The sequence below is a fragment of the Pelophylax lessonae genome (genome assembly GCF_965119305.1).
Source record: "Pelophylax lessonae genome assembly, chromosome: 7".
NCBI classification, from domain to species: Eukaryota; Metazoa; Chordata; class Amphibia; order Anura; family Ranidae; genus Pelophylax; species Pelophylax lessonae.
Window position 1 is genome coordinate 208,276,964 of NC_138774.1, and position 18,219 is coordinate 208,295,182.

Consider the following 18,219-nt stretch of genomic DNA (forward strand, 5'->3'; position numbering starts at 1 on the left):
TGTGATCATTCAGATACATTTAATTTGTGTCATTCACTATACTCCGGGTCATATGAAGTGGAAACACAATGTGCTGTACTTCTTGCAGAGACAGGAACTGCCTCCTTGCTGTCTCTCACATACCGAAATCCTAACATATCAAAGTATCAGCATCAAAACCAGTGTCACACTAGCAATCTTGTTGGTAATGGCAACTTGACAATCACAGAGATACATTGGGTGTCATCTCTAAGCCACATTTCAGTCCAGGAATTTGATGGTGACTCTGAATGTTGCCTGAACAAAGGTGGCGCTGTACATCCGGAGGGAAAAGCAAATGAAGGCATTGTCAGGGGAAGTGAGATGAGAGAAGTACTAAATACTTGAAGTATTACACTTACACGCGCTACTTAGCATGCGTGTCCTTAAAGTATATGTAAACCATACCAATGAACTTCTCTGATTTGTTCTTTTTTGATCTGTTAAATATGCTATTGAAAGAATTCTGTTTTTCTGTGTTATCCAATTATTACCACTTGCCGACTGCACTATAGCTGCCCCCCACCCCCCGGGCCCTCAGGGCGAGCTCTATGATCTGAAGGATACAGCTGATCACAGATCGAGTTAAAGGGCCAATCACAGGGGCACTTTACCAAGTGATCAGCTGTCAGCCAATCACAGCTCATCACAAGTACCCAAATGCTGGTTATCAGCATTTCCTTTCCCCAGCGCTGTCACTGTGGGAGGAAAGGAAAGCCATAAACTAGTAATTCATCTATGACTTTCTAAATACGGACCCAGAACAAGTATGCAGTTAGTCTGAAGTCCAGATCTACATACCTGTTCCAGCTCAATAATACAGAACATTCGGAAGGTAGTGAGTCAACACAACAGCCAGGCAACTAGCATTTTTAGACAAAAGTCAGGAATCATCTGACAAATTTCTTTTGTTGTTTATTTTTTTTTCAAGGGAAACTCTTAACATGGACGATACGACTGCTGACATTTCCTTCAGAAAATGCCTGAAAATTGCCTGGTTGTCATGCTGATCCACTTTATGAGATATAGACCCAGATGAAGAGTACCGATCAGGAGCTTTTCTTCAAGCCATTCTACTGCATACTTGTTCTGGCCAGTGAGTCAAAGTATGAAAGGGGTCCTGTCACAAAAAATATTAGGTTGACCCCTTCTACTTGTAAAAGAAGACTCCAATGGGTTGATTTACTAAAGGCAAATAGACTGTGCATTTTGCAAAGTGCAGTTGCTCCAAAGCTTAGTAAATTAGGTAAGGCTTCACTTTGCAAAGAATACCCAATCACGTGCAAGGGAAATAAAAAAAAAAAAAAAAAACATTTTTGCTTGCGCATGATTGGATGATGGAAGTCAGCAGAGCTTCTGCTTATTTACTAAGCTCTGGAGCAACTGCAACTTGCAGAGTGCACTTTGCAAAGTTCATAGTCTATTGGCCTTTAGTAAACGAACCCCGATATATACTCAGCTACTCACGTTGCCAAACTTTTTACCTTTCACAAGCTCTTGTCCTGCAAAGTCTGCACAGAAATAGACACTTCCAGGAGACTCTATCTCCTTAGTTCCTCCTCAGCTGGTTCCCCCGGACCTTCTCGTCACTACCGTCCTACTGTGCCCTCTGGAGGTCAGCCGGAGAAACCAGTGAGAGCTGTTGGGGACCCAAGACTTTGACACACCTTGAAGTGTCAGTTTCCACAAAGAATTTTGGGGATGGGAAACTCTGGTAATGCCAAAACTAGGAAAGGTGAGTATTTACAGTCTTCTTTTACAAGTAGAAAGGAGTTGCCTTAATATTTTTTTGGGGGGAGGGTCACTTAAAAGCCAGAGACTGCCAGGAGACTAGCATTTTCAGGAGGACATGACGCTTTAGTGAATGTGTGTATCAGCTGTATAGAAGAGTCTGTGTGTTTGTGCACTGACTGTATAGTACAAGCTGTGTGTGTGTTTGTGCAGTGGCTAGATGAAACAGGCTGTGTGCACTGAGCTGTACATAGTACCATCTGTTCCACACTTGCTCATACTGTGCCACATCAAGCTTTTGGTTTCAGCTCCAGATCTAAAGCTGCAGTAAATATCATGACAACTGCTGCTCACTCTTCCTGCTCAGCAGATACGTATACTCCCAGCACAACATCCATCGCAAACCCCAGGGCAAGAGCAGCATGAGCAATTTGTCATGCCATAATATCTGAGATGACATAACAATATTGCATCAGACATCTGAAAATCTGCTTTGTGTATCCTGGTTGGTATTTACTACTGATGTCAAAAGACAGCACAGGCATGTCCAAAGGGTCATTGAGGAGCATAAAGAAAAGCATCACTTTTTTTTTTTTAAAGCCTACGTACAGTTTTAAAACCATATTCTAGTAAGATTCAGTCAAGTGTTAGAGCAGAACTCCAGGCATAACACTTTCATTTAAATACTCTATATTGTTGAAAGTATTGGGACACCTGCCTTTACACGCACATGAACTTTAATGGCATCCCAGTCTTAGTCCGTAGGGTTCAATATTGAGTTGGCCCACCCTTTGCAGCTATAACAGCTTCAACTCTTCTGGGAAGGCTGTCCACAAGGTTTAGGAATGTGTCTATGGAAATGTTTGACTATTCTTCCAGAAGCGCATTTGTTAGGTCAGGTATTGATGTTGGGACGAGAAGGCCTGGCTTGCAGTCTCTGTGCCAAATCATCCCAAAGGTGTTCTTTTTGGTTAAGGTCAGGACTCTGTGCAGGCCAGTCAAGTTCCTCCACCCCAAACTCGCTCATTCATGTCTTTATGGACCTTGCTTTGTGCACTGGTGCGCAGTCATGTTGGAACAGGCAGGAACCATCCCCAAACTGTTCCCACTAAGTTAGGAGCATGAAATTGTCCAAAATGTCTTGATATGCTGACGCCTTAAGAGTTCCCTTCACTGGAACTAAGAGGCCAAGCCCAAACCCTGAAAAACACCACACCATTATCTCCCCTCCACCAAATAATTTGGACCAGTGCACAAAGCAAGGTCCATAAAGACATGAATGAGCGAGTTTGGGGTGGAGGAACTTGACTGGTCAGCACAGAGTCCTGACCTCAACCTGATAGAATACCTTTGGGAACCAGACCTTCTCATCCAACATCAGTGCCTAACCTCACAAATGCGCTTCTGGAAGAATGGTCAAACATTCCCATAGATACACTCCTAAACCTTGTGGACGGCCTTCCCAGAAGAGTTAAAGCTGTCATAGCTGCAAAGGGTGGGCCAACTTAACATTGAACCCTACGGACTAAGACTGGGATGCCATTAAAGTTCATGTGCGTGTAAAGGCAAGCGTCCCAATACTTTCAACAATATAGAGTATTTAAATGAAAGTTTTTATGCCTGACGTTCTGCTTTAACACTTGACCGAATCTTACTAGAATATGGTTTTAATATTGAACCCTATGGGCTAAGACTGGGATGCCATTAAAGTTCATGTGCGTTGTGACAGGAAGTCAGGTAAATCTGTGGGTGTTGTCACAGACGGGAGATACATTTCTGCCTTGTTTACACAATTCACCAATTACTATCAGGTGTCGGCTGCAGAGATAGCCAGAAAGGTTTAAGGACGTTGGAAAGCTTCAGTTATTCAGAATGAGGCAATTAAGGCCTCTATAAGTTATCCAGAGGATGACTACTGATTGCTGCATCCTGAGGCTTTGTGCGTTAAGGAGAGCAGTGAGCTGAGAGACTTCTGAAGGTGAGGTGGTGTGGACTTTTTCTGTGTGAAAAGAAAACAAATACACTATTGGTTTTCTGCTGTATGACCAGCAGTGTGGGCCCAGCAGTAGGTTGGGACAGACACCATAGGTAGGTTCCTGTGTTGTGAAGGTAGACGCCCAAAGTGGCCAGAGTTTATTTTATGTTTGTTTGATTTATGCTGTTTTGATGCTTGCACTTGTTTCCAGCAAATTGGAAGAATAAACCGTAGACCGTTGTTTTCAACCACTCCTCGGCTGTCTCTCTGTGTAACGAACCCACCCAAGGGGTCACCCACACCCGCTACCGAGCCAACCCCTTACAGCGTGTAAAGGCAGGTGTCCCAATACTTTTGACAATATAGTGTATATTGAATACTGAATAACCACAAAGAATATAAATACAGACTGTGTGCACCACATTTCTTTGGCAAACCTAGTGATTTCCATGTAAAAGTAGCAGTGACATCATTACTGTACTGTACATTGCAGTGTTGTGGGAGGAACCAAGCAGGCCCCACCTACTGCAGCCTTCCTTTAGAAAACTATAGGAGGGGGTGGTGACAAGACCAGTCTCCCTGCACAAGGGGAGAGAGCAACAATCACTGGTCATAATTACAGGAAGCTCCTGCACAGAGCAAAAGTTTCACACTGTATTACTGCACAGAATTGGGGAAAAAAACAAACACATTGCGGTTCATGGAAGAATACACATGACTCTTGCATTTAGACAATATTTGCTTATACTGGAGTTCAGCTTTAGGCCCCTTTGAACGGTCCTTCTACACAGATCACAGCCTTTAATGTTTCTGTCTTTGTATTATGGCATACTCCACAAAGTAGTGGGACAGTAATTGTCAGGTGTGCATACAGTGAGTGTCAGTTCAGAGACAAGCTGTAGAAGGAGGGAAGGGTGGAGGGAGAAGACATGTGGTCTACACACCACAGAGAAAAACAAAAAAATGCCACACCAGACCTCAATATGTTATGGAAAATTCATCAGAAAACGCAGACCACTCATGTGCTTCATAAAAGAGAAAAACCTTCTTGTGGTCAAATGTCCTAGTGCCCCCCCCCCCCCCAACCAATCAAATGCCAACCTGAACTTTGCTTGGAAACAATTCCCCAAGCACTAGTAAGCCTCTTTTTTTATTGAGCATTGCTTCAGAACACGAGGCGGCTTTCTGTCTTTCTGTTGTGCCTAGAGGCGAGATGCTACTGAAATACGTTCTACCTGTTTCACACGTTGCCAAAGTAACAATGTCTTAACAAAAAAACACAGATACAAAATTTATACTGCCCCATTTATATCATACGGCTTACACTGTCCTGTTCAGCCCTTCAGGTACTATATTCTTTTTAATAAAAATCCTGTAAAATGTGACCTTTTTCTAATCTAATAAACTTAGTGGAAGATTAAATGATAGACAACAGAAGAGAAAATGAAAGGAAAATGCTGTTTATTGTGTACAGGGGATGCATAAATAGTTGTAACATCATTGGGCACCTTGAATCATGGGCGCAGTAGCAGTTGCCCCTGTACAAATCATTAGTAAGATCTCATCTGGAATATACAGTTCAGTTTTGGGCACCAGTTCTCAAAAAGGATATCGGGGAACTGGAGAAAGTGCAGAGAAGGGCAACTAAACTAATAAGAGGCATGGAGGACCTCAGAAAAGATTAGAGGAACTGAATTTATTCTCTCTTTAGAAGAGGAGATTAAGGGGGGAAATTATGAACATGTATAAATATATAAGGGGGCCATATAGTGAACTTGTTGTTGAGTTGTTCACTTTAAGGTCATCACAGAGGACAAGGGGGCACTCTTTACGTCTAGAGGAAAACAGATTTCGTCTCCAAATACGGAAAGGCTTCGTCACCGTAAGAGCTGTGAAAATGTGGAATAAACTCCCTCCAGAGATGGTTCTGGCCAGCTCGGTAGCTTGCTTTAAAGGCCTGGATTCTTTCCTGGGTGTACATATTATAACTGAGTACTCACATTTATAGGTAAAGTTGATCCAGGGAATATTCGATTACCTCTGGGGGGGGATCAGGAAGGAATTTTTTTCCCTGCTGTAACAAGTTGGATCATGCTTTGCTGGGATTTTTCGCCTTACTATGGATCAGCTGTGGGTATAGGATTGTGTATATGGGATTGTACAGTAGTGTTTTTTTATTATTTTTTTATTGGTTGAGCTAGATGGACTTGTGTCTTTTTTCAACCTGACTAACTGTCTAACGATATCGCTGTCACCCAGTAGACCTTCTCTCCCCCAGGTTCCCTCTCCTCCTCTCTCAGATTTCTTCATTTCTTTCCAGTGCAGCTGCCATGCCTTTTGGATGCATCAGTGTCCGCAATGAGAAAACCTACAACTGTTTTTCCGACATCACAGACAAATATGAGATTGGTCAGCTTCTCTGTGCGTGAGTATTGTGTTTCCTTCGGTTGTCATTAAGTGTGGTTTGCTGTCTTTACTTTGTAAGGGCCTGTGAAGTGTAGCACGATAATGTTTTTACACTGTGCAGGAAAGAATTCTGTGAAATCTGCCTGGCCCGAGAGATGCAGACAGATCGTCTCTACGTCTGCAAAAAGTTTCTGAAGAAAGATGGCCGAAAAGTGAGGAGGGCGGCGAAGAATGAGATCATGATTCTGAAAATGTAAGTACATAGCAAAATAGCAATCCTATGTAGCAGCCTAGCAGCTGACCCTGAGTCCTGATGAGGTTCAGGGAAGAAACTCACCGCAGAACAGCAAGGAGGATGGCAGCGCTGCAGCCACTAGAGGCCGCTCCTACAGGTATTTTAGTTATAATTGGGAAATGGTGGCAGGGTGTAAAAAAGAAGAAATCCAATTTTTTTTTGCATTTGGATTCATATAAACAAAATTGAAGATTTGTAACCATCACGTTTCAAGAAAGTCACAAAGTGGTAGTTACAAATCTGCACAAACCACATACTGTAACACACAACTGAGATGTCAATTGTGATGTATGGGTCATCATTGATGATTGATGAGGGCTTTGGAGCATTAATATTTATTACTAAACAGACATTTTCATCTAATTGCAGATTGTTTCCCCTTTTGTGGGAAGAAAAGTATAACATTTTAACCAAACACTTCACATATGATAACCCAAGTCTGGAAAATCCTTGTTGCCATGTGGATTTAAAAATGTCCTTCACCTACTAGCCAATCATCCCCTAAGCTACCCTGTCCTATAGTTGTAATAGTGAAACTATAAATATTGAACACTGGAGCCAAGGATTCTATGCAAGACAGCTTTGGGGATGGGGCATTAAGAGCACCATATACATTGTTGTTGGCTCCCAACCAACTTTTTGGAACTGACTCCTAGTTTTCCAGAGGATCTTTCAAGGTCTGTTTTCTCACAGCAGGTGAAGAACAATATCCCAGCAGGTAGCATCGGAGCAAAAAATTGAGGACAGATCATTTACTATACTCAGTGACAGTTCTGTCCAATGATGAGGCAGTGAAACTAAATGCTGATTGGCCACTGTGCTTTTTACATAGGGATGGTAGCATTGCACATACCTGGAAAATCGCATCTGTCACCTTCCAGGGTGTGAAAACCCATATGTCTGCCTTGCTGGTTCAGTATTCTGAAGGATTCGCATTCCAAATTCCTAGAGGTCTAGGGACCTTGGAACAGCTATTTCCTCCTCTCTCTGCCTCTGGCCAGCTATAGAGGTCAGGAGTTCCGAGTGATTTTTCCCCCTGGCTTAGTACAAGCACTACTGACGCACAGATGGTCATTTATAAGAGTTGCCTTTGCCAATCTTGAGTACGTATTACTCCCGTTTCCCTTAGGTCCTTCCCCTTTGGCATTCCCTCGCCTTCCTCCTTTCACTTCTTTTTTCCCACTCTTCCTTTTCTTTTTACATTTTTAGTTTATATATATCTCTGGAGGTATTGTTGCCCCTTTGGAGGACAGCCTCGCAATAATTGGGGTATATAATCTGACTTCTTTGCTGGTCCTCCTTACTTTTGGACTAAGTTCTTGATATTTTGATTATTTCTGATGCCTACGAGTGCCTGTTTTCCCATGTGAATGTTTATCTTAGCCCCTGCATAGGCCTAAATGTGGGCTTGGTATATTTTCTCAGAAACCTTCAATAAACATGTTGAAACAGAAATAGGGATGGTAACTGTTAGTAAAAACCTCTTGATGAGTTTGATGGAAGTATCTGTCTCCAGTTATCCCGAAAGCCATCTCCAGAAAATGATTTTCTTTTGTTTTACAGATTAACCTTTTAAAGTACCCAAGGGAGACCCCTTCTGCTTGGAAAGTTGATAATATTGACTAACACATCATTTTTTATCTGTTTTAGCAGCAATATAAGCTCTAAGCTGAAGCTGAGAAAATAACAGGCTCAGTGTTTCTAAGTCAACCCTTGAGTAGATTGGATTATGGTCAGTTGAAAACCAGACGGCGTTATAATGTGTTGTGCTCTGAAGTCCCGTGAGTTTAGCTGTTATAGATCTAATAAGCCTGGTAGCTTTAATAAAATGCTACCATCTTAGTTTTTTTTTATAAAAAGTAAAAAAATATTACTGCTCAGGTGATAATAACCTAAGTGAAATAAAGCTGCTTGCAATATCACATCAGAACTAATTGTGCAAAAACATACTTGCTAAAAATTGCAGCGCTAAATAAATGAAGTTCAAAGTAAATAATTAAAAAAGAATCCGTATAGTGCTTGAACATTAAAGTGCATAGTGACAGATGAAAAGAAAAGAAAGTTTATTGAAGTAATATCCAAAGAAATGTGATTGTTTAGATGATAATCCACCTGGTGCACCTCCACCGTGATAATAAACAAGATGTGAGCTTGCCAGATCTCTATATTTCACGTTATAGGAGTCTAGCCAAGCATTTAAATCATGATCCAGCACTCAAATCGAATCCCTCAGTGGTTAGACTGGAAAGGAAGGTAACATGTCTGGCCAAACAAACCCCTGGTGTTCCTCAGACGTGACAAATAAGGAAGAAAAAGGGGGTCCACATAGTTTAAAACCGTAAAACAATTTTATTTTGAAAAAAGGTTACTAAACACTTTCAGCAATATAGTGAATAGGCAATGGATAAAATGGTAGTTTCCAGGATAAAAACGACTGGTATAATAGCTCTATTGGCGTGGTTAGTTCAGACATAGACTATGTCCTACATGTTTCGTCATACAATACGTGACATCATCGGGGACATCATTTAGCTTTTATCATGTAGGTTTTTGCCCAATTTTTTTTTATAAACAATGGATGCAAATATTTCTGTATGGTCACTATCGCTCAGTCCAGAGATGGATTAATATGACAGTGCCTATTTATGGGCAGAGAAATGTATGCATCTACATCCTGATTACAGTTCTACTGGAACTTTTTTTAACCTTTTCTTTACTCACAGTGTTCACTTGGAGAACCCTCAGCATCCAATGCCCATTAGACAGGGTATGCATGCAGCAGAGGACGTCAAAGTAAAATAAGCACACTATCTTGTTTTTTTTTTAGGGTGTCCCAAGAGACCTAATATGATAATTCTGACCAGAGCCTGGACTAATAAGGTCTGTCCCATATCTAGCCCTACCTTTGGGCTATTAAGTTGATGACCTCTGGAGTCATTATGGAGGTGAAAGGGGCTAGGACTTAACTTAAAAATGTTAAGCTCTGATAAGAATTTGTATAACCTAAACAACATTATAAAAAGCAGACATCGCCCTACTGACAAAGTGCCGTATAGTCAAAGCTATGGTATTTCCAGTAGTAACCTATGGCTGTAAAAGTTGGACCATAAGTAAGGCTGAACTCAACAAAGAATTGATGCTTTTGAACTATGGTGCTGGAGAAGACCTTTGAAAGTCCCTGGATGGCAAGAAGATCAAACCAGTTAATCCTAAAGGAAATCAACCCTAAATATTCACTGGAAGGACAGATCCTGAAGCTGAAACCCGAATACTTTGGCCACCTAATGCGAAGAGAGGACTCATTGGAAAAGACTCTGATGCTGGGAAACATGGAAGGAAAAAAAAGAAGAGGATGACTGAAAACAAGATAGATAGATAGCATCATCGAAACAATGAACATGAAATTAAGCAAGCTCCGGGAGGCAGTGGAGGACAGAAAACTATGGTGTGCTATGGTTCATGAGGTCACGAAGAGTCGGACACTACAAAACCACTAAACAACAACAAAGAGTTTGTATAATAGAGCACTCTGGAAATAAACTGAGCCAATGTACCTAGCGTGCTGCTATGTAGTATAACATCCTAAAACGAACTACAGGATCTCTACCTCAAGTTGGCTTTGATGCTACAGAAGTGAAATAACAGTTGCCATGTACATCACTTTTTGGCATTGCCAAACATTCAGATGTAAGAACACACTGCAGAAACTGATGTGAGGGAAGCAGATTGTAACTGCATGAATGGCCAATGTTCTCAAGGCTGTGGAAGCTATAAAGCAGATATCACAGCCCTATAGCCTATGTCCTATCAGCTTATTATGCTGATCTCACTATAAACTAAAACCTGTTTGCTGTTGAGTACAGCATGCATTATCTATCATCTCCACTCCATGCCAGGGGTTACTATCCTCAGGAGGTTACTTACATCCTAACCAGAACATTTTAGTGCAGTAATAGAGGATGAAAGAGAATCTGACTGAGCCACAAGAATGCTTCTTTCTCATGTTTCTGATCCTATAGTTGTAATTCCAAAACATCCAAATATAAATGAAATATAACAAAAGACAAAATGTATTGACCACAAAGATGGTGTTTGCACAGCGATGTGTGCATTCTTGTAAGTATATTTTTAGTACATTTCTCAATGTGGTCCAGGTATCCATACCTAATGGTCTTAAAGTGCTAATCAGTCAAAGAGACAGTGGGTAGAAGTGCATGAATATTTCATAATATTCAGTAGTCTGTAGTCTGCTTCCTTTTCGGTAAAAGCGCTTGTGGCCATTTTTTAGCCCACAATGACTGCCTCCTAAAAGCAAATTTCAATCTTCAGTCTTCTCTTAAAAGGCTAATAAGCCGACTAGCTTTCCTGAAAGAACTTTTAACATATTTCTCCAGTATGAAGGATTTCAAGGAGGTAAGCATATCATTTTGGACATTTGCCCAATAGGGTTGCCCAATCATCCTTTTCTAACTAAATGTGTATGAATAGCACAGTAACTGGCTGATTAACCACTTGCCGATCAGCCGCCATAGTTTTCCTGCGGCAGGTCGGCTCTATTGTGTGAAATGACGTACCTGTACGTCACTTCGAGCAATAGACAGAGAGGGAGCCAATCAGCAAGTCCAGCGGATGCGATGTCCACCGGCCACCCACGATCGCTCCCCATAGAGACAGAACGGTTGTCTGCCTATGTAAACATGGCAGGCCACTGTTCTGTCACAGATGAACACAGGGATCCTGTGTTCCTGCTATTCAGAAGCACAGGTTTCTGTGTTCTTCTAGTGCAAGGGTCTTCAAACTACGGCCCTCCAGCTGTTGCGGAACTACACATCCCATGAGGCATTGCAAAACTCTGACATTCACAGACATGACCAGGCATGATGGGAATCATAGTTCCTGAACAACAGGAGGGCCATAGTTTGAAGACTCCTGTTCTAGTGGGTCCATCCCCACACAGTTAGAAAGCACCCCCCAGGGACACAATTAACCCTTTGATCACCCCTGGTGTGAAGCCCTTCCCTGCCAGTGTCATTAGTACAGTATCAGTGTATATTTTTAGCACTGATTACTGTAGTAATGTCACTGGTCCCCTCAAAAGTTTCAGTTAGTTGCCCGATATGTCCGCCACAATGTCGCAGTCCTGCTAAAAAAAAAAATCGCTGATTGTCGCCATTTCTAGTAAAAAAAAAAAGGAAAATAAATAAAAATGCCATAAATTTATCCCCTAGTTTGTAGACGCGAGAACTTTTGCACAAACCAATCAATATACACTTTTTTTTTCTAAAAATATGTGGCAGAATACATATTGACCTAAAATGATGAAAAAATTTGATTTTTTACATTTTTTTCGTAGCCTAAAGTAAAAAATATTGTTTTTTTTTTCCAGAATTGTCAGTCTTTTTTTGTTTATAGCGCAAAAAAAAACCAAAAAACTGCGGAGTTGATCAAATAGTACCAAAAGAAAGAGCTATTTGTGGGAAAAAAAGCACATCAATTTTATTTGGGTACAGCTTCACACGACGTGCTGTATTGCAATAAATGGCCTGGTCATTAAGGGGGTAAAACCTTCAGGTGCAGAAGTGGTTAAATGCAGGTAAGGTGCTGAATAAATCTTATTACCACATTAAAGGGAATGTAATCCCTATCAATGAGCTTCTCTTATTTACTCCCTTTTGGTCTGTTAGATATACAGATAAAAGGGTTTTGTTTTATCTGCCTAATAAGTCTAAAACATTTCTTCTTAGCCTGCCTGAGATCTTGTGAGCTAATAACTTCCTGTCCTTTTTTTGCAGTGTTTTCTTAAGCAGTGTTATCAGCCCTGCCATTTCACATCTCTGAACTACAGAACATCTTCACCTTATGTTTTGGGATGGAAGAGAGGGGGAAGGTGCTATATATATATATATATATATATATATATATATATATATATATATATATATATATATATATATACATACAGTGGGTATGGAAAGTATTCAGACCCCCTTAAATTTTTCACTCTTTGTTATATTGCAGCCATTTGCTAAAATCATTTAAGTTCATTCTTCTTCCTCATGAATGTACACATAGCACCCCATACTGACAGAAAAACACAGAATTGTTCACATTGTTGCAGATTTATTAAAAAAGAAAAACTGAAATATCACATGGTCCTAAGTATTCAGACCCTTTGCTGTGACACTCATATATTTAACTCAGGTGCTTTCCATTTCTTCTGATCATCCTTGAGATGGTTCTACACCTTCATTTGAGTCCAGCTGTGTTTGATTATACTGATTGGACTTGATTAGGAAAGCCACACACCTGTCTATATAAGACCTTCCAGATCACAATGCATGTCAGAGCAAATGAGAATCATGAGGTCAAAGGAACTGCCTGAAGAGCTCAGAGACAGAATTGTGGCAAGGCACAGATCTGGCCAAGGTTACAAAAAGATTTCTGCTGCACTTAAGGTTCCTAAGAGCACAGTGGCCTCCATAATCCTCAAATGGAAGACGTTTGGGACGACCAGAAGCCTTCCTAGAGCTGGCCGTCCGGCCAAACTGAGCTATCGGGGGAGAAGAGCCTTGGTGAGAGAGGTAAAGAAGAACCCAAAGATCACTGTGGCTGAGCTCCAGAGATGCAGTCAGGAGATGAGAGAAGGTTGTAGAAAGTCAACCATCACTGCAGCCCTCCACCAGTCGGGGCTTTATGGCAGAGTGGCCCGAAGGAAGCCTCTCCTCAGTGTAAGACACATGAAAGCCTGCAGTTTTCTAAGTTTGCTAAAAAAACACCTGAAGGACTCCAAGATGGTGAGAAATAAGATTCTCTGGTCTGATGAGACCAAAATAGAACTTTTTGGCCTTAATTCTAAGCGGTATGTGTGGAGAAAACCAGGCACTGCTCATCACCTGTCCAATACAGTCCCGACAGTGAAGCATGGTGGTGGCAGCATCATGCTGTGGGGCTGTTTTTCAGCTGCAGGGACAGGACGACTGGTTGCAATCGAGGGAAAGATGAATGCGGCCAAGTACAGGGATATCCTGGACAAAAACCTTCTCCAGAGTGCTCTGGACCTCAGACTGGGCCGAAGGTTTACCTTCCAACAAGACAATGACCCTAAGCACACACCTAAAATAACGAAGGAATGGCTTTACAACAACTCCGTGACTGTTCTTGAATGGCCCAGCCAGAGCCCTGACTTAAACCCAATTGAGCATCTCTGGAGAGACCTAAAAATGGCTGTCCACCAACGTTTACCATCCAACCTGACAGAACTGGAGAGGATCTGCAAGGAGGAATGGCAGAGGATCCCCAAATCCAGGTGTGAAAGACTTGTTGCATCTTTCCCAAAAAGACTCCTGGCTGTATTCGATCAAAAGGGGGCTTCTACTAAATACTGAGCAAAGGGTCTGAATACTTAGGACCATGTGATATTTCAGTTTTAATTTTTTAATAAATCTGCAACAATGTCAACAATTCTGTGTTTTTCTGTTAGTATGGGGTGCTATGTGTACATTCATGAGGAAGAAGAATGAACTTAAATGATTTTAGCAAATGGCTGCAATATAACAAAGAGTGAAAAATTTAAGGGGGTCTGAATACTTTCCGTATATAGCAGGTGCTAGGTAAATGTATAGTGGGCCTTGTCTGCCTAACAGCAGGGCTGTGATTTATTTGGCTAAGGCGTCAGGGCTTCCAGATGTGCCTACTGAGGGGAGAAGTATCCCCACTGGCTCCTGGGAGAGGCTTCTCATAGGGCAGTGTGGGAAGCCCAATCAGGGGACACGTCACAGCTTGTAACTACCCCAGAAGGCAGATTATGCTGCAAAGGATTCTGGGAGTGGGCATAAGTTTGGGGGAAGTGCGTGACAGGATGTCTTTGGCAAGAGCAGAGTCCCAGGAGGGAGAGTACGGCTGTTTTTCCTCCTGTCTGAGGAAGAGGATATCTCGGGGTGTTGCCTGAGAATCCAGAGAGTGTTGAGCTGAGCTGAGGGGAATCCAGTGTGCCGAGAGCCTGCGGAGAGTCAGAGGGGTCCAGTCCCAGGAAAGCCTACACAGGTCCTGAGTACTGAGGATTGCCCCTGGGGGTCTGCCTAGAGTCAGAGGGGTCCACTCTGGAAGAGGTTCTGGGATCCAGTGCCAGCTAGCTGAAAGGGGGTACCTAGGTTAAGGACCCTGAAGTTACAGAGGGGGTACATAGTCAGTGAACCCCGAAGAGTTCAAGGTTAAAGGGGGCACCTGCATATGGGCCCTGAATTGGACAGAGTGTGACAGTTGAGAGTTGCAGCTTTACAGAAATCTACAGTGTACTACATCAAGCCAGTGCAAGGCAAGAGGGGAGTATTCAGTGTCTTTGCAGTGCAGCAGTGTCAGTAATTCTACAATTCACAGTCTTGGGTCTTCTGGACTTTTTGATCCAGCACTTCTATCAAGCTACAGTGTGTTCTCAGTGTTAGTGAGCGTTGGCTGGCGTCAAGGAAGCACCAACGGGCATTTTTCTAGGATTAAGTCCCAAGTGTAATTTGTTAAGCCTAAAGGAGTATCCCACTCATTCCCTTCTCCCATCCCCTTTTCTACAATAAAAACCACAAAACCAAGATGTTGGAATCGTCACTGTCTCAGTTCTCACACCCAGGGTCGCAGCTCACATGGGCTGGAGAGGTAAACGGTACCAATGGCAGACCCACATCAGGCCACAGGCCTGGAAAACCTGCTACATATATGTGATTGACCGATATCCTTTTTTTTTTAACGCCGATACCAATATTTTGGTCATATATATATTATTGGCCGATATTTTCGGACATTAACATTTATTTTTATTTTTTAATGTCTACAGGTACTGTGGTGGAGGGATCTGGGACCCCAAACCCCTCCTCTGTATTTAAAAGCATTCAAAACGCCAAGTTTGGCAGTTTTGAAAGTTGTAAGTTATTTGAATTCGGCGCCTCCGGTACCCGGAAGTGATGTCATGACATCACTTCCGGGTACTCGGCACCGAATTAAAAAAAATGGAGACATGGTCAGACGGCGGTGCAAGTAGGATGCCCGGGTCTCCCGGTGGGACGGGAGACCCGGGGCGAGCCGTGGAAGGCGGTGGAAGGGGGGGGGGGGAACGTCCCCTCCCGCCCCTTGTAATTAGAGCCGAGCGGCTTCTTAGCCACATCGGTTGTCATTACAAGTCAGCCGACCATCGGCTATGGACGCCCGTACCGGGGTGATGCCTCTAGCTGCAGGCATCACCCCGGTACATGCACTTTCCCTAAATATCGGCAATATCGGTAAATCCAAAGGCCGATTCCGATATATATCGGGGAAAGTGCATATCTGTCCCCGATATATCGGTGTTGTCGATAATCGGTTGATCCCTTATATAAATATATATATATATAAAACACACCTTCTGTCCCAGGATGACAACATTGCTCTTCCATAGGTACAGTACAGTGAGTGTTGTCACCCTAGGACAGGAAGTGTGTTCCTGGCAGAATCAGGTGAAAATGAAGGACTTCAAGATGGTAGATATAGCTTTTTGGATATTTGCCCATTAGAGATGCCAACTCATCTCTTTAAAACTGAATGTGTATGAATAGCACAGTACCTGGCTAATTAAATTCAGGTAAGGCACTGAATAAATCGTATTACCACATTAAAGGATATGTAATCCCTATCAATGAGCTTCTATTATCCCCCCCCCCCCCCTTTTGGTCTGTTTGGTTTCATCTGTCTGATAAGTGTGAAAAAAACCCTGTCCAAAAAAATGTGATCAAACGTGCTCTATACTGCTACAAAGCATAGCCAATAAAAAAAAATGTAAAAACTCAAATTTCTTCATAAATTTAGGCCAATATGTATTCTGCTCCATATTTTTGGTAAAAAAAAATCAGAATAAGTGTATATTGTATTGGACACCTAACTTATACTTTTGACACTTTTTTGGGGACCAGTGACACCAATACAGTGATAAGTGCTAAAAATATACATTGTTACTGTACTAATGACACTGGCAGGGAAAGGCTTAACATCTGGGGCAATCAAAGGGTTAAGTGTGTCCCTAGGGGGGGTGTTTGCTAACTCTGGGGGGGGATGCTCTGACCGGATGAAGACAGAGATCGGTGTTCCTGCCTAGCAGGAACACAAAATCTCCATCTTCCTCCCTGTCAGAACGGCGATCTATATTGTTTATATAGGCAGATCGCCGTTCTGCCACTCTAGGGAATGATTGCGGGTGCCCGGCGGACATCGGGTCTGCTGGACCCGCTAATTGGCATCCCCTGTGTCCAATCAGCGTGCAATCGCACCTCCGGCGGCGCACGCGACACCCAGTATCTAGTGCACAAAATTACGTGGTACGTGATTTCACGCAATAAATATGCGGTAGGCAGTCAGCAAGTGGTTAAAGCGGAGTTCCAGCCTAAAAATAAACTTTGCAGCATCAGTTAGAGTACAAAAACCTGAAAAAGTATTTGATAATTAAAATTTTTTTGTTGTTTCACTTACCTTGTTTTTAATGAAAATAAACGTACCTTCCATACTCTTCCTCCTTGTGTGGACACGGCCGCCGATGTCACTTCCTCCTTTGCATTGCGTCCTGGGAAATGAGCTTTATCAATCCCAGGATGCAATGGGCACGGCCGGTCGCTATCCTGAGTGCCGATCGCAATCTACAGCGCATGCGCGAGATTGCGATCGGCATTCTGGGTAGCCCAGAACCAGGAAGAGGAACACAGAGGAGGACACCACAGCTTCAGATGCCCACACCGGTGATGACCGCGCTCTGCAATTAATTTTAAAGGTATTTATCTTTATTCAGTAAATGTAATGTACTGTAATGTGGGGTTAGTGTTAGGGTAATTGGGGGTAGCTTAATATTAGCTTAATATGAGGGGGGGTATTTTTAGCTCATAAAAGTGTATGTGGCTGGAACTCCACTTTAAAGAGAAGTTTGGGTACAAAGAAAACAAAAACAAACCTTCCTACTCACCTCTATGTTGCAGCATTGGTGTGATGCTTCAGCTGTCCCATATATGCGAATAGAAATGCGTTTTTACCCACATCCGATTCCCATAACATGTGAATGTGACCGGCTTTCAATTGAGCCAGTTTACACATGTCCGGGACGGCCGCAGTGCAGTTTGGAAAAGGGTCCTGTGCGTTTTTGTGTCCATTTCAGGTGCGAATTCAAGGGAAAATGTGGCCCTGAATCAGTCCTGAACTGGTGAACAGAAATGCACTGGACTCCGGACTGCAAGACGCATCCTGACATGTGTAAACCCAGCCTAAGATCGAAAACTGAGACGCCATCCCCATGACCACTTATCGCTCAGTTCTCTGTCAGCTCAGAGTGAAGAGCGGTGACTGTCATTCACCGCTCTCCACTCTGCCCCTCCAGCGCTCATTGGAGCATCAGGCAGGGGAGGGGATGGGCCACACGCTAAGAGTTGGAGCCAGCTGTCAATCAGGTAAATGGGTGAATCTGGACAAGACAGTCGGGATCCTTCCAGAGACTGGAGCTGCTCTGTAATCTGCGCAGTAACCCGCTATCAGATGACTTTGGGTCACAGGGGAGCACAAGTAAGTGCACTCCTGAGACACACAAGAGAAGTATGGCCAAAAAAGGTTTGGCCATACTTCTCTTGATTTAGCTATAGAGCCAAAGAAATTCATTTGTATTTGATATTAAAGGTATTCGGTGGAAGCCCTACTTCTCCTTAAATGCCCCGCTGTCTTAAATGAAGCTTCTGAGCATGAAGGAGTTCCTGCAAGCGATGTTTAAAATTGGGGAAAGCACTTGCCTTTCTTGGGTCAT

General features: G+C 42.7%; 1 protein-coding gene across 3 annotated transcripts in view; it reads left to right on the forward strand.

Moving 5' to 3' along the window:
• Positions 1-18,219, forward strand: part of LOC309559298 (caM kinase-like vesicle-associated protein) — a 147,346-nt gene that overhangs the window by 79,991 nt on the left and 49,136 nt on the right. The window contains exons 2-3 of one of the 3 annotated variants that reach the window (XM_082262525.1): positions 6,045-6,149; positions 6,252-6,383. In XM_082262525.1, the coding sequence (XP_082118651.1) occupies positions 6,055-6,149; positions 6,252-6,383 (227 nt within the window). In that variant the 5' untranslated portion in view covers positions 6,045-6,054. Of the gene's footprint in view, positions 1-6,044; positions 6,150-6,251; positions 6,384-18,219 lie in introns of those variants that run through there. The other 2 variants (XM_082262526.1, XM_082262527.1) reach the window with 2 other exon arrangements.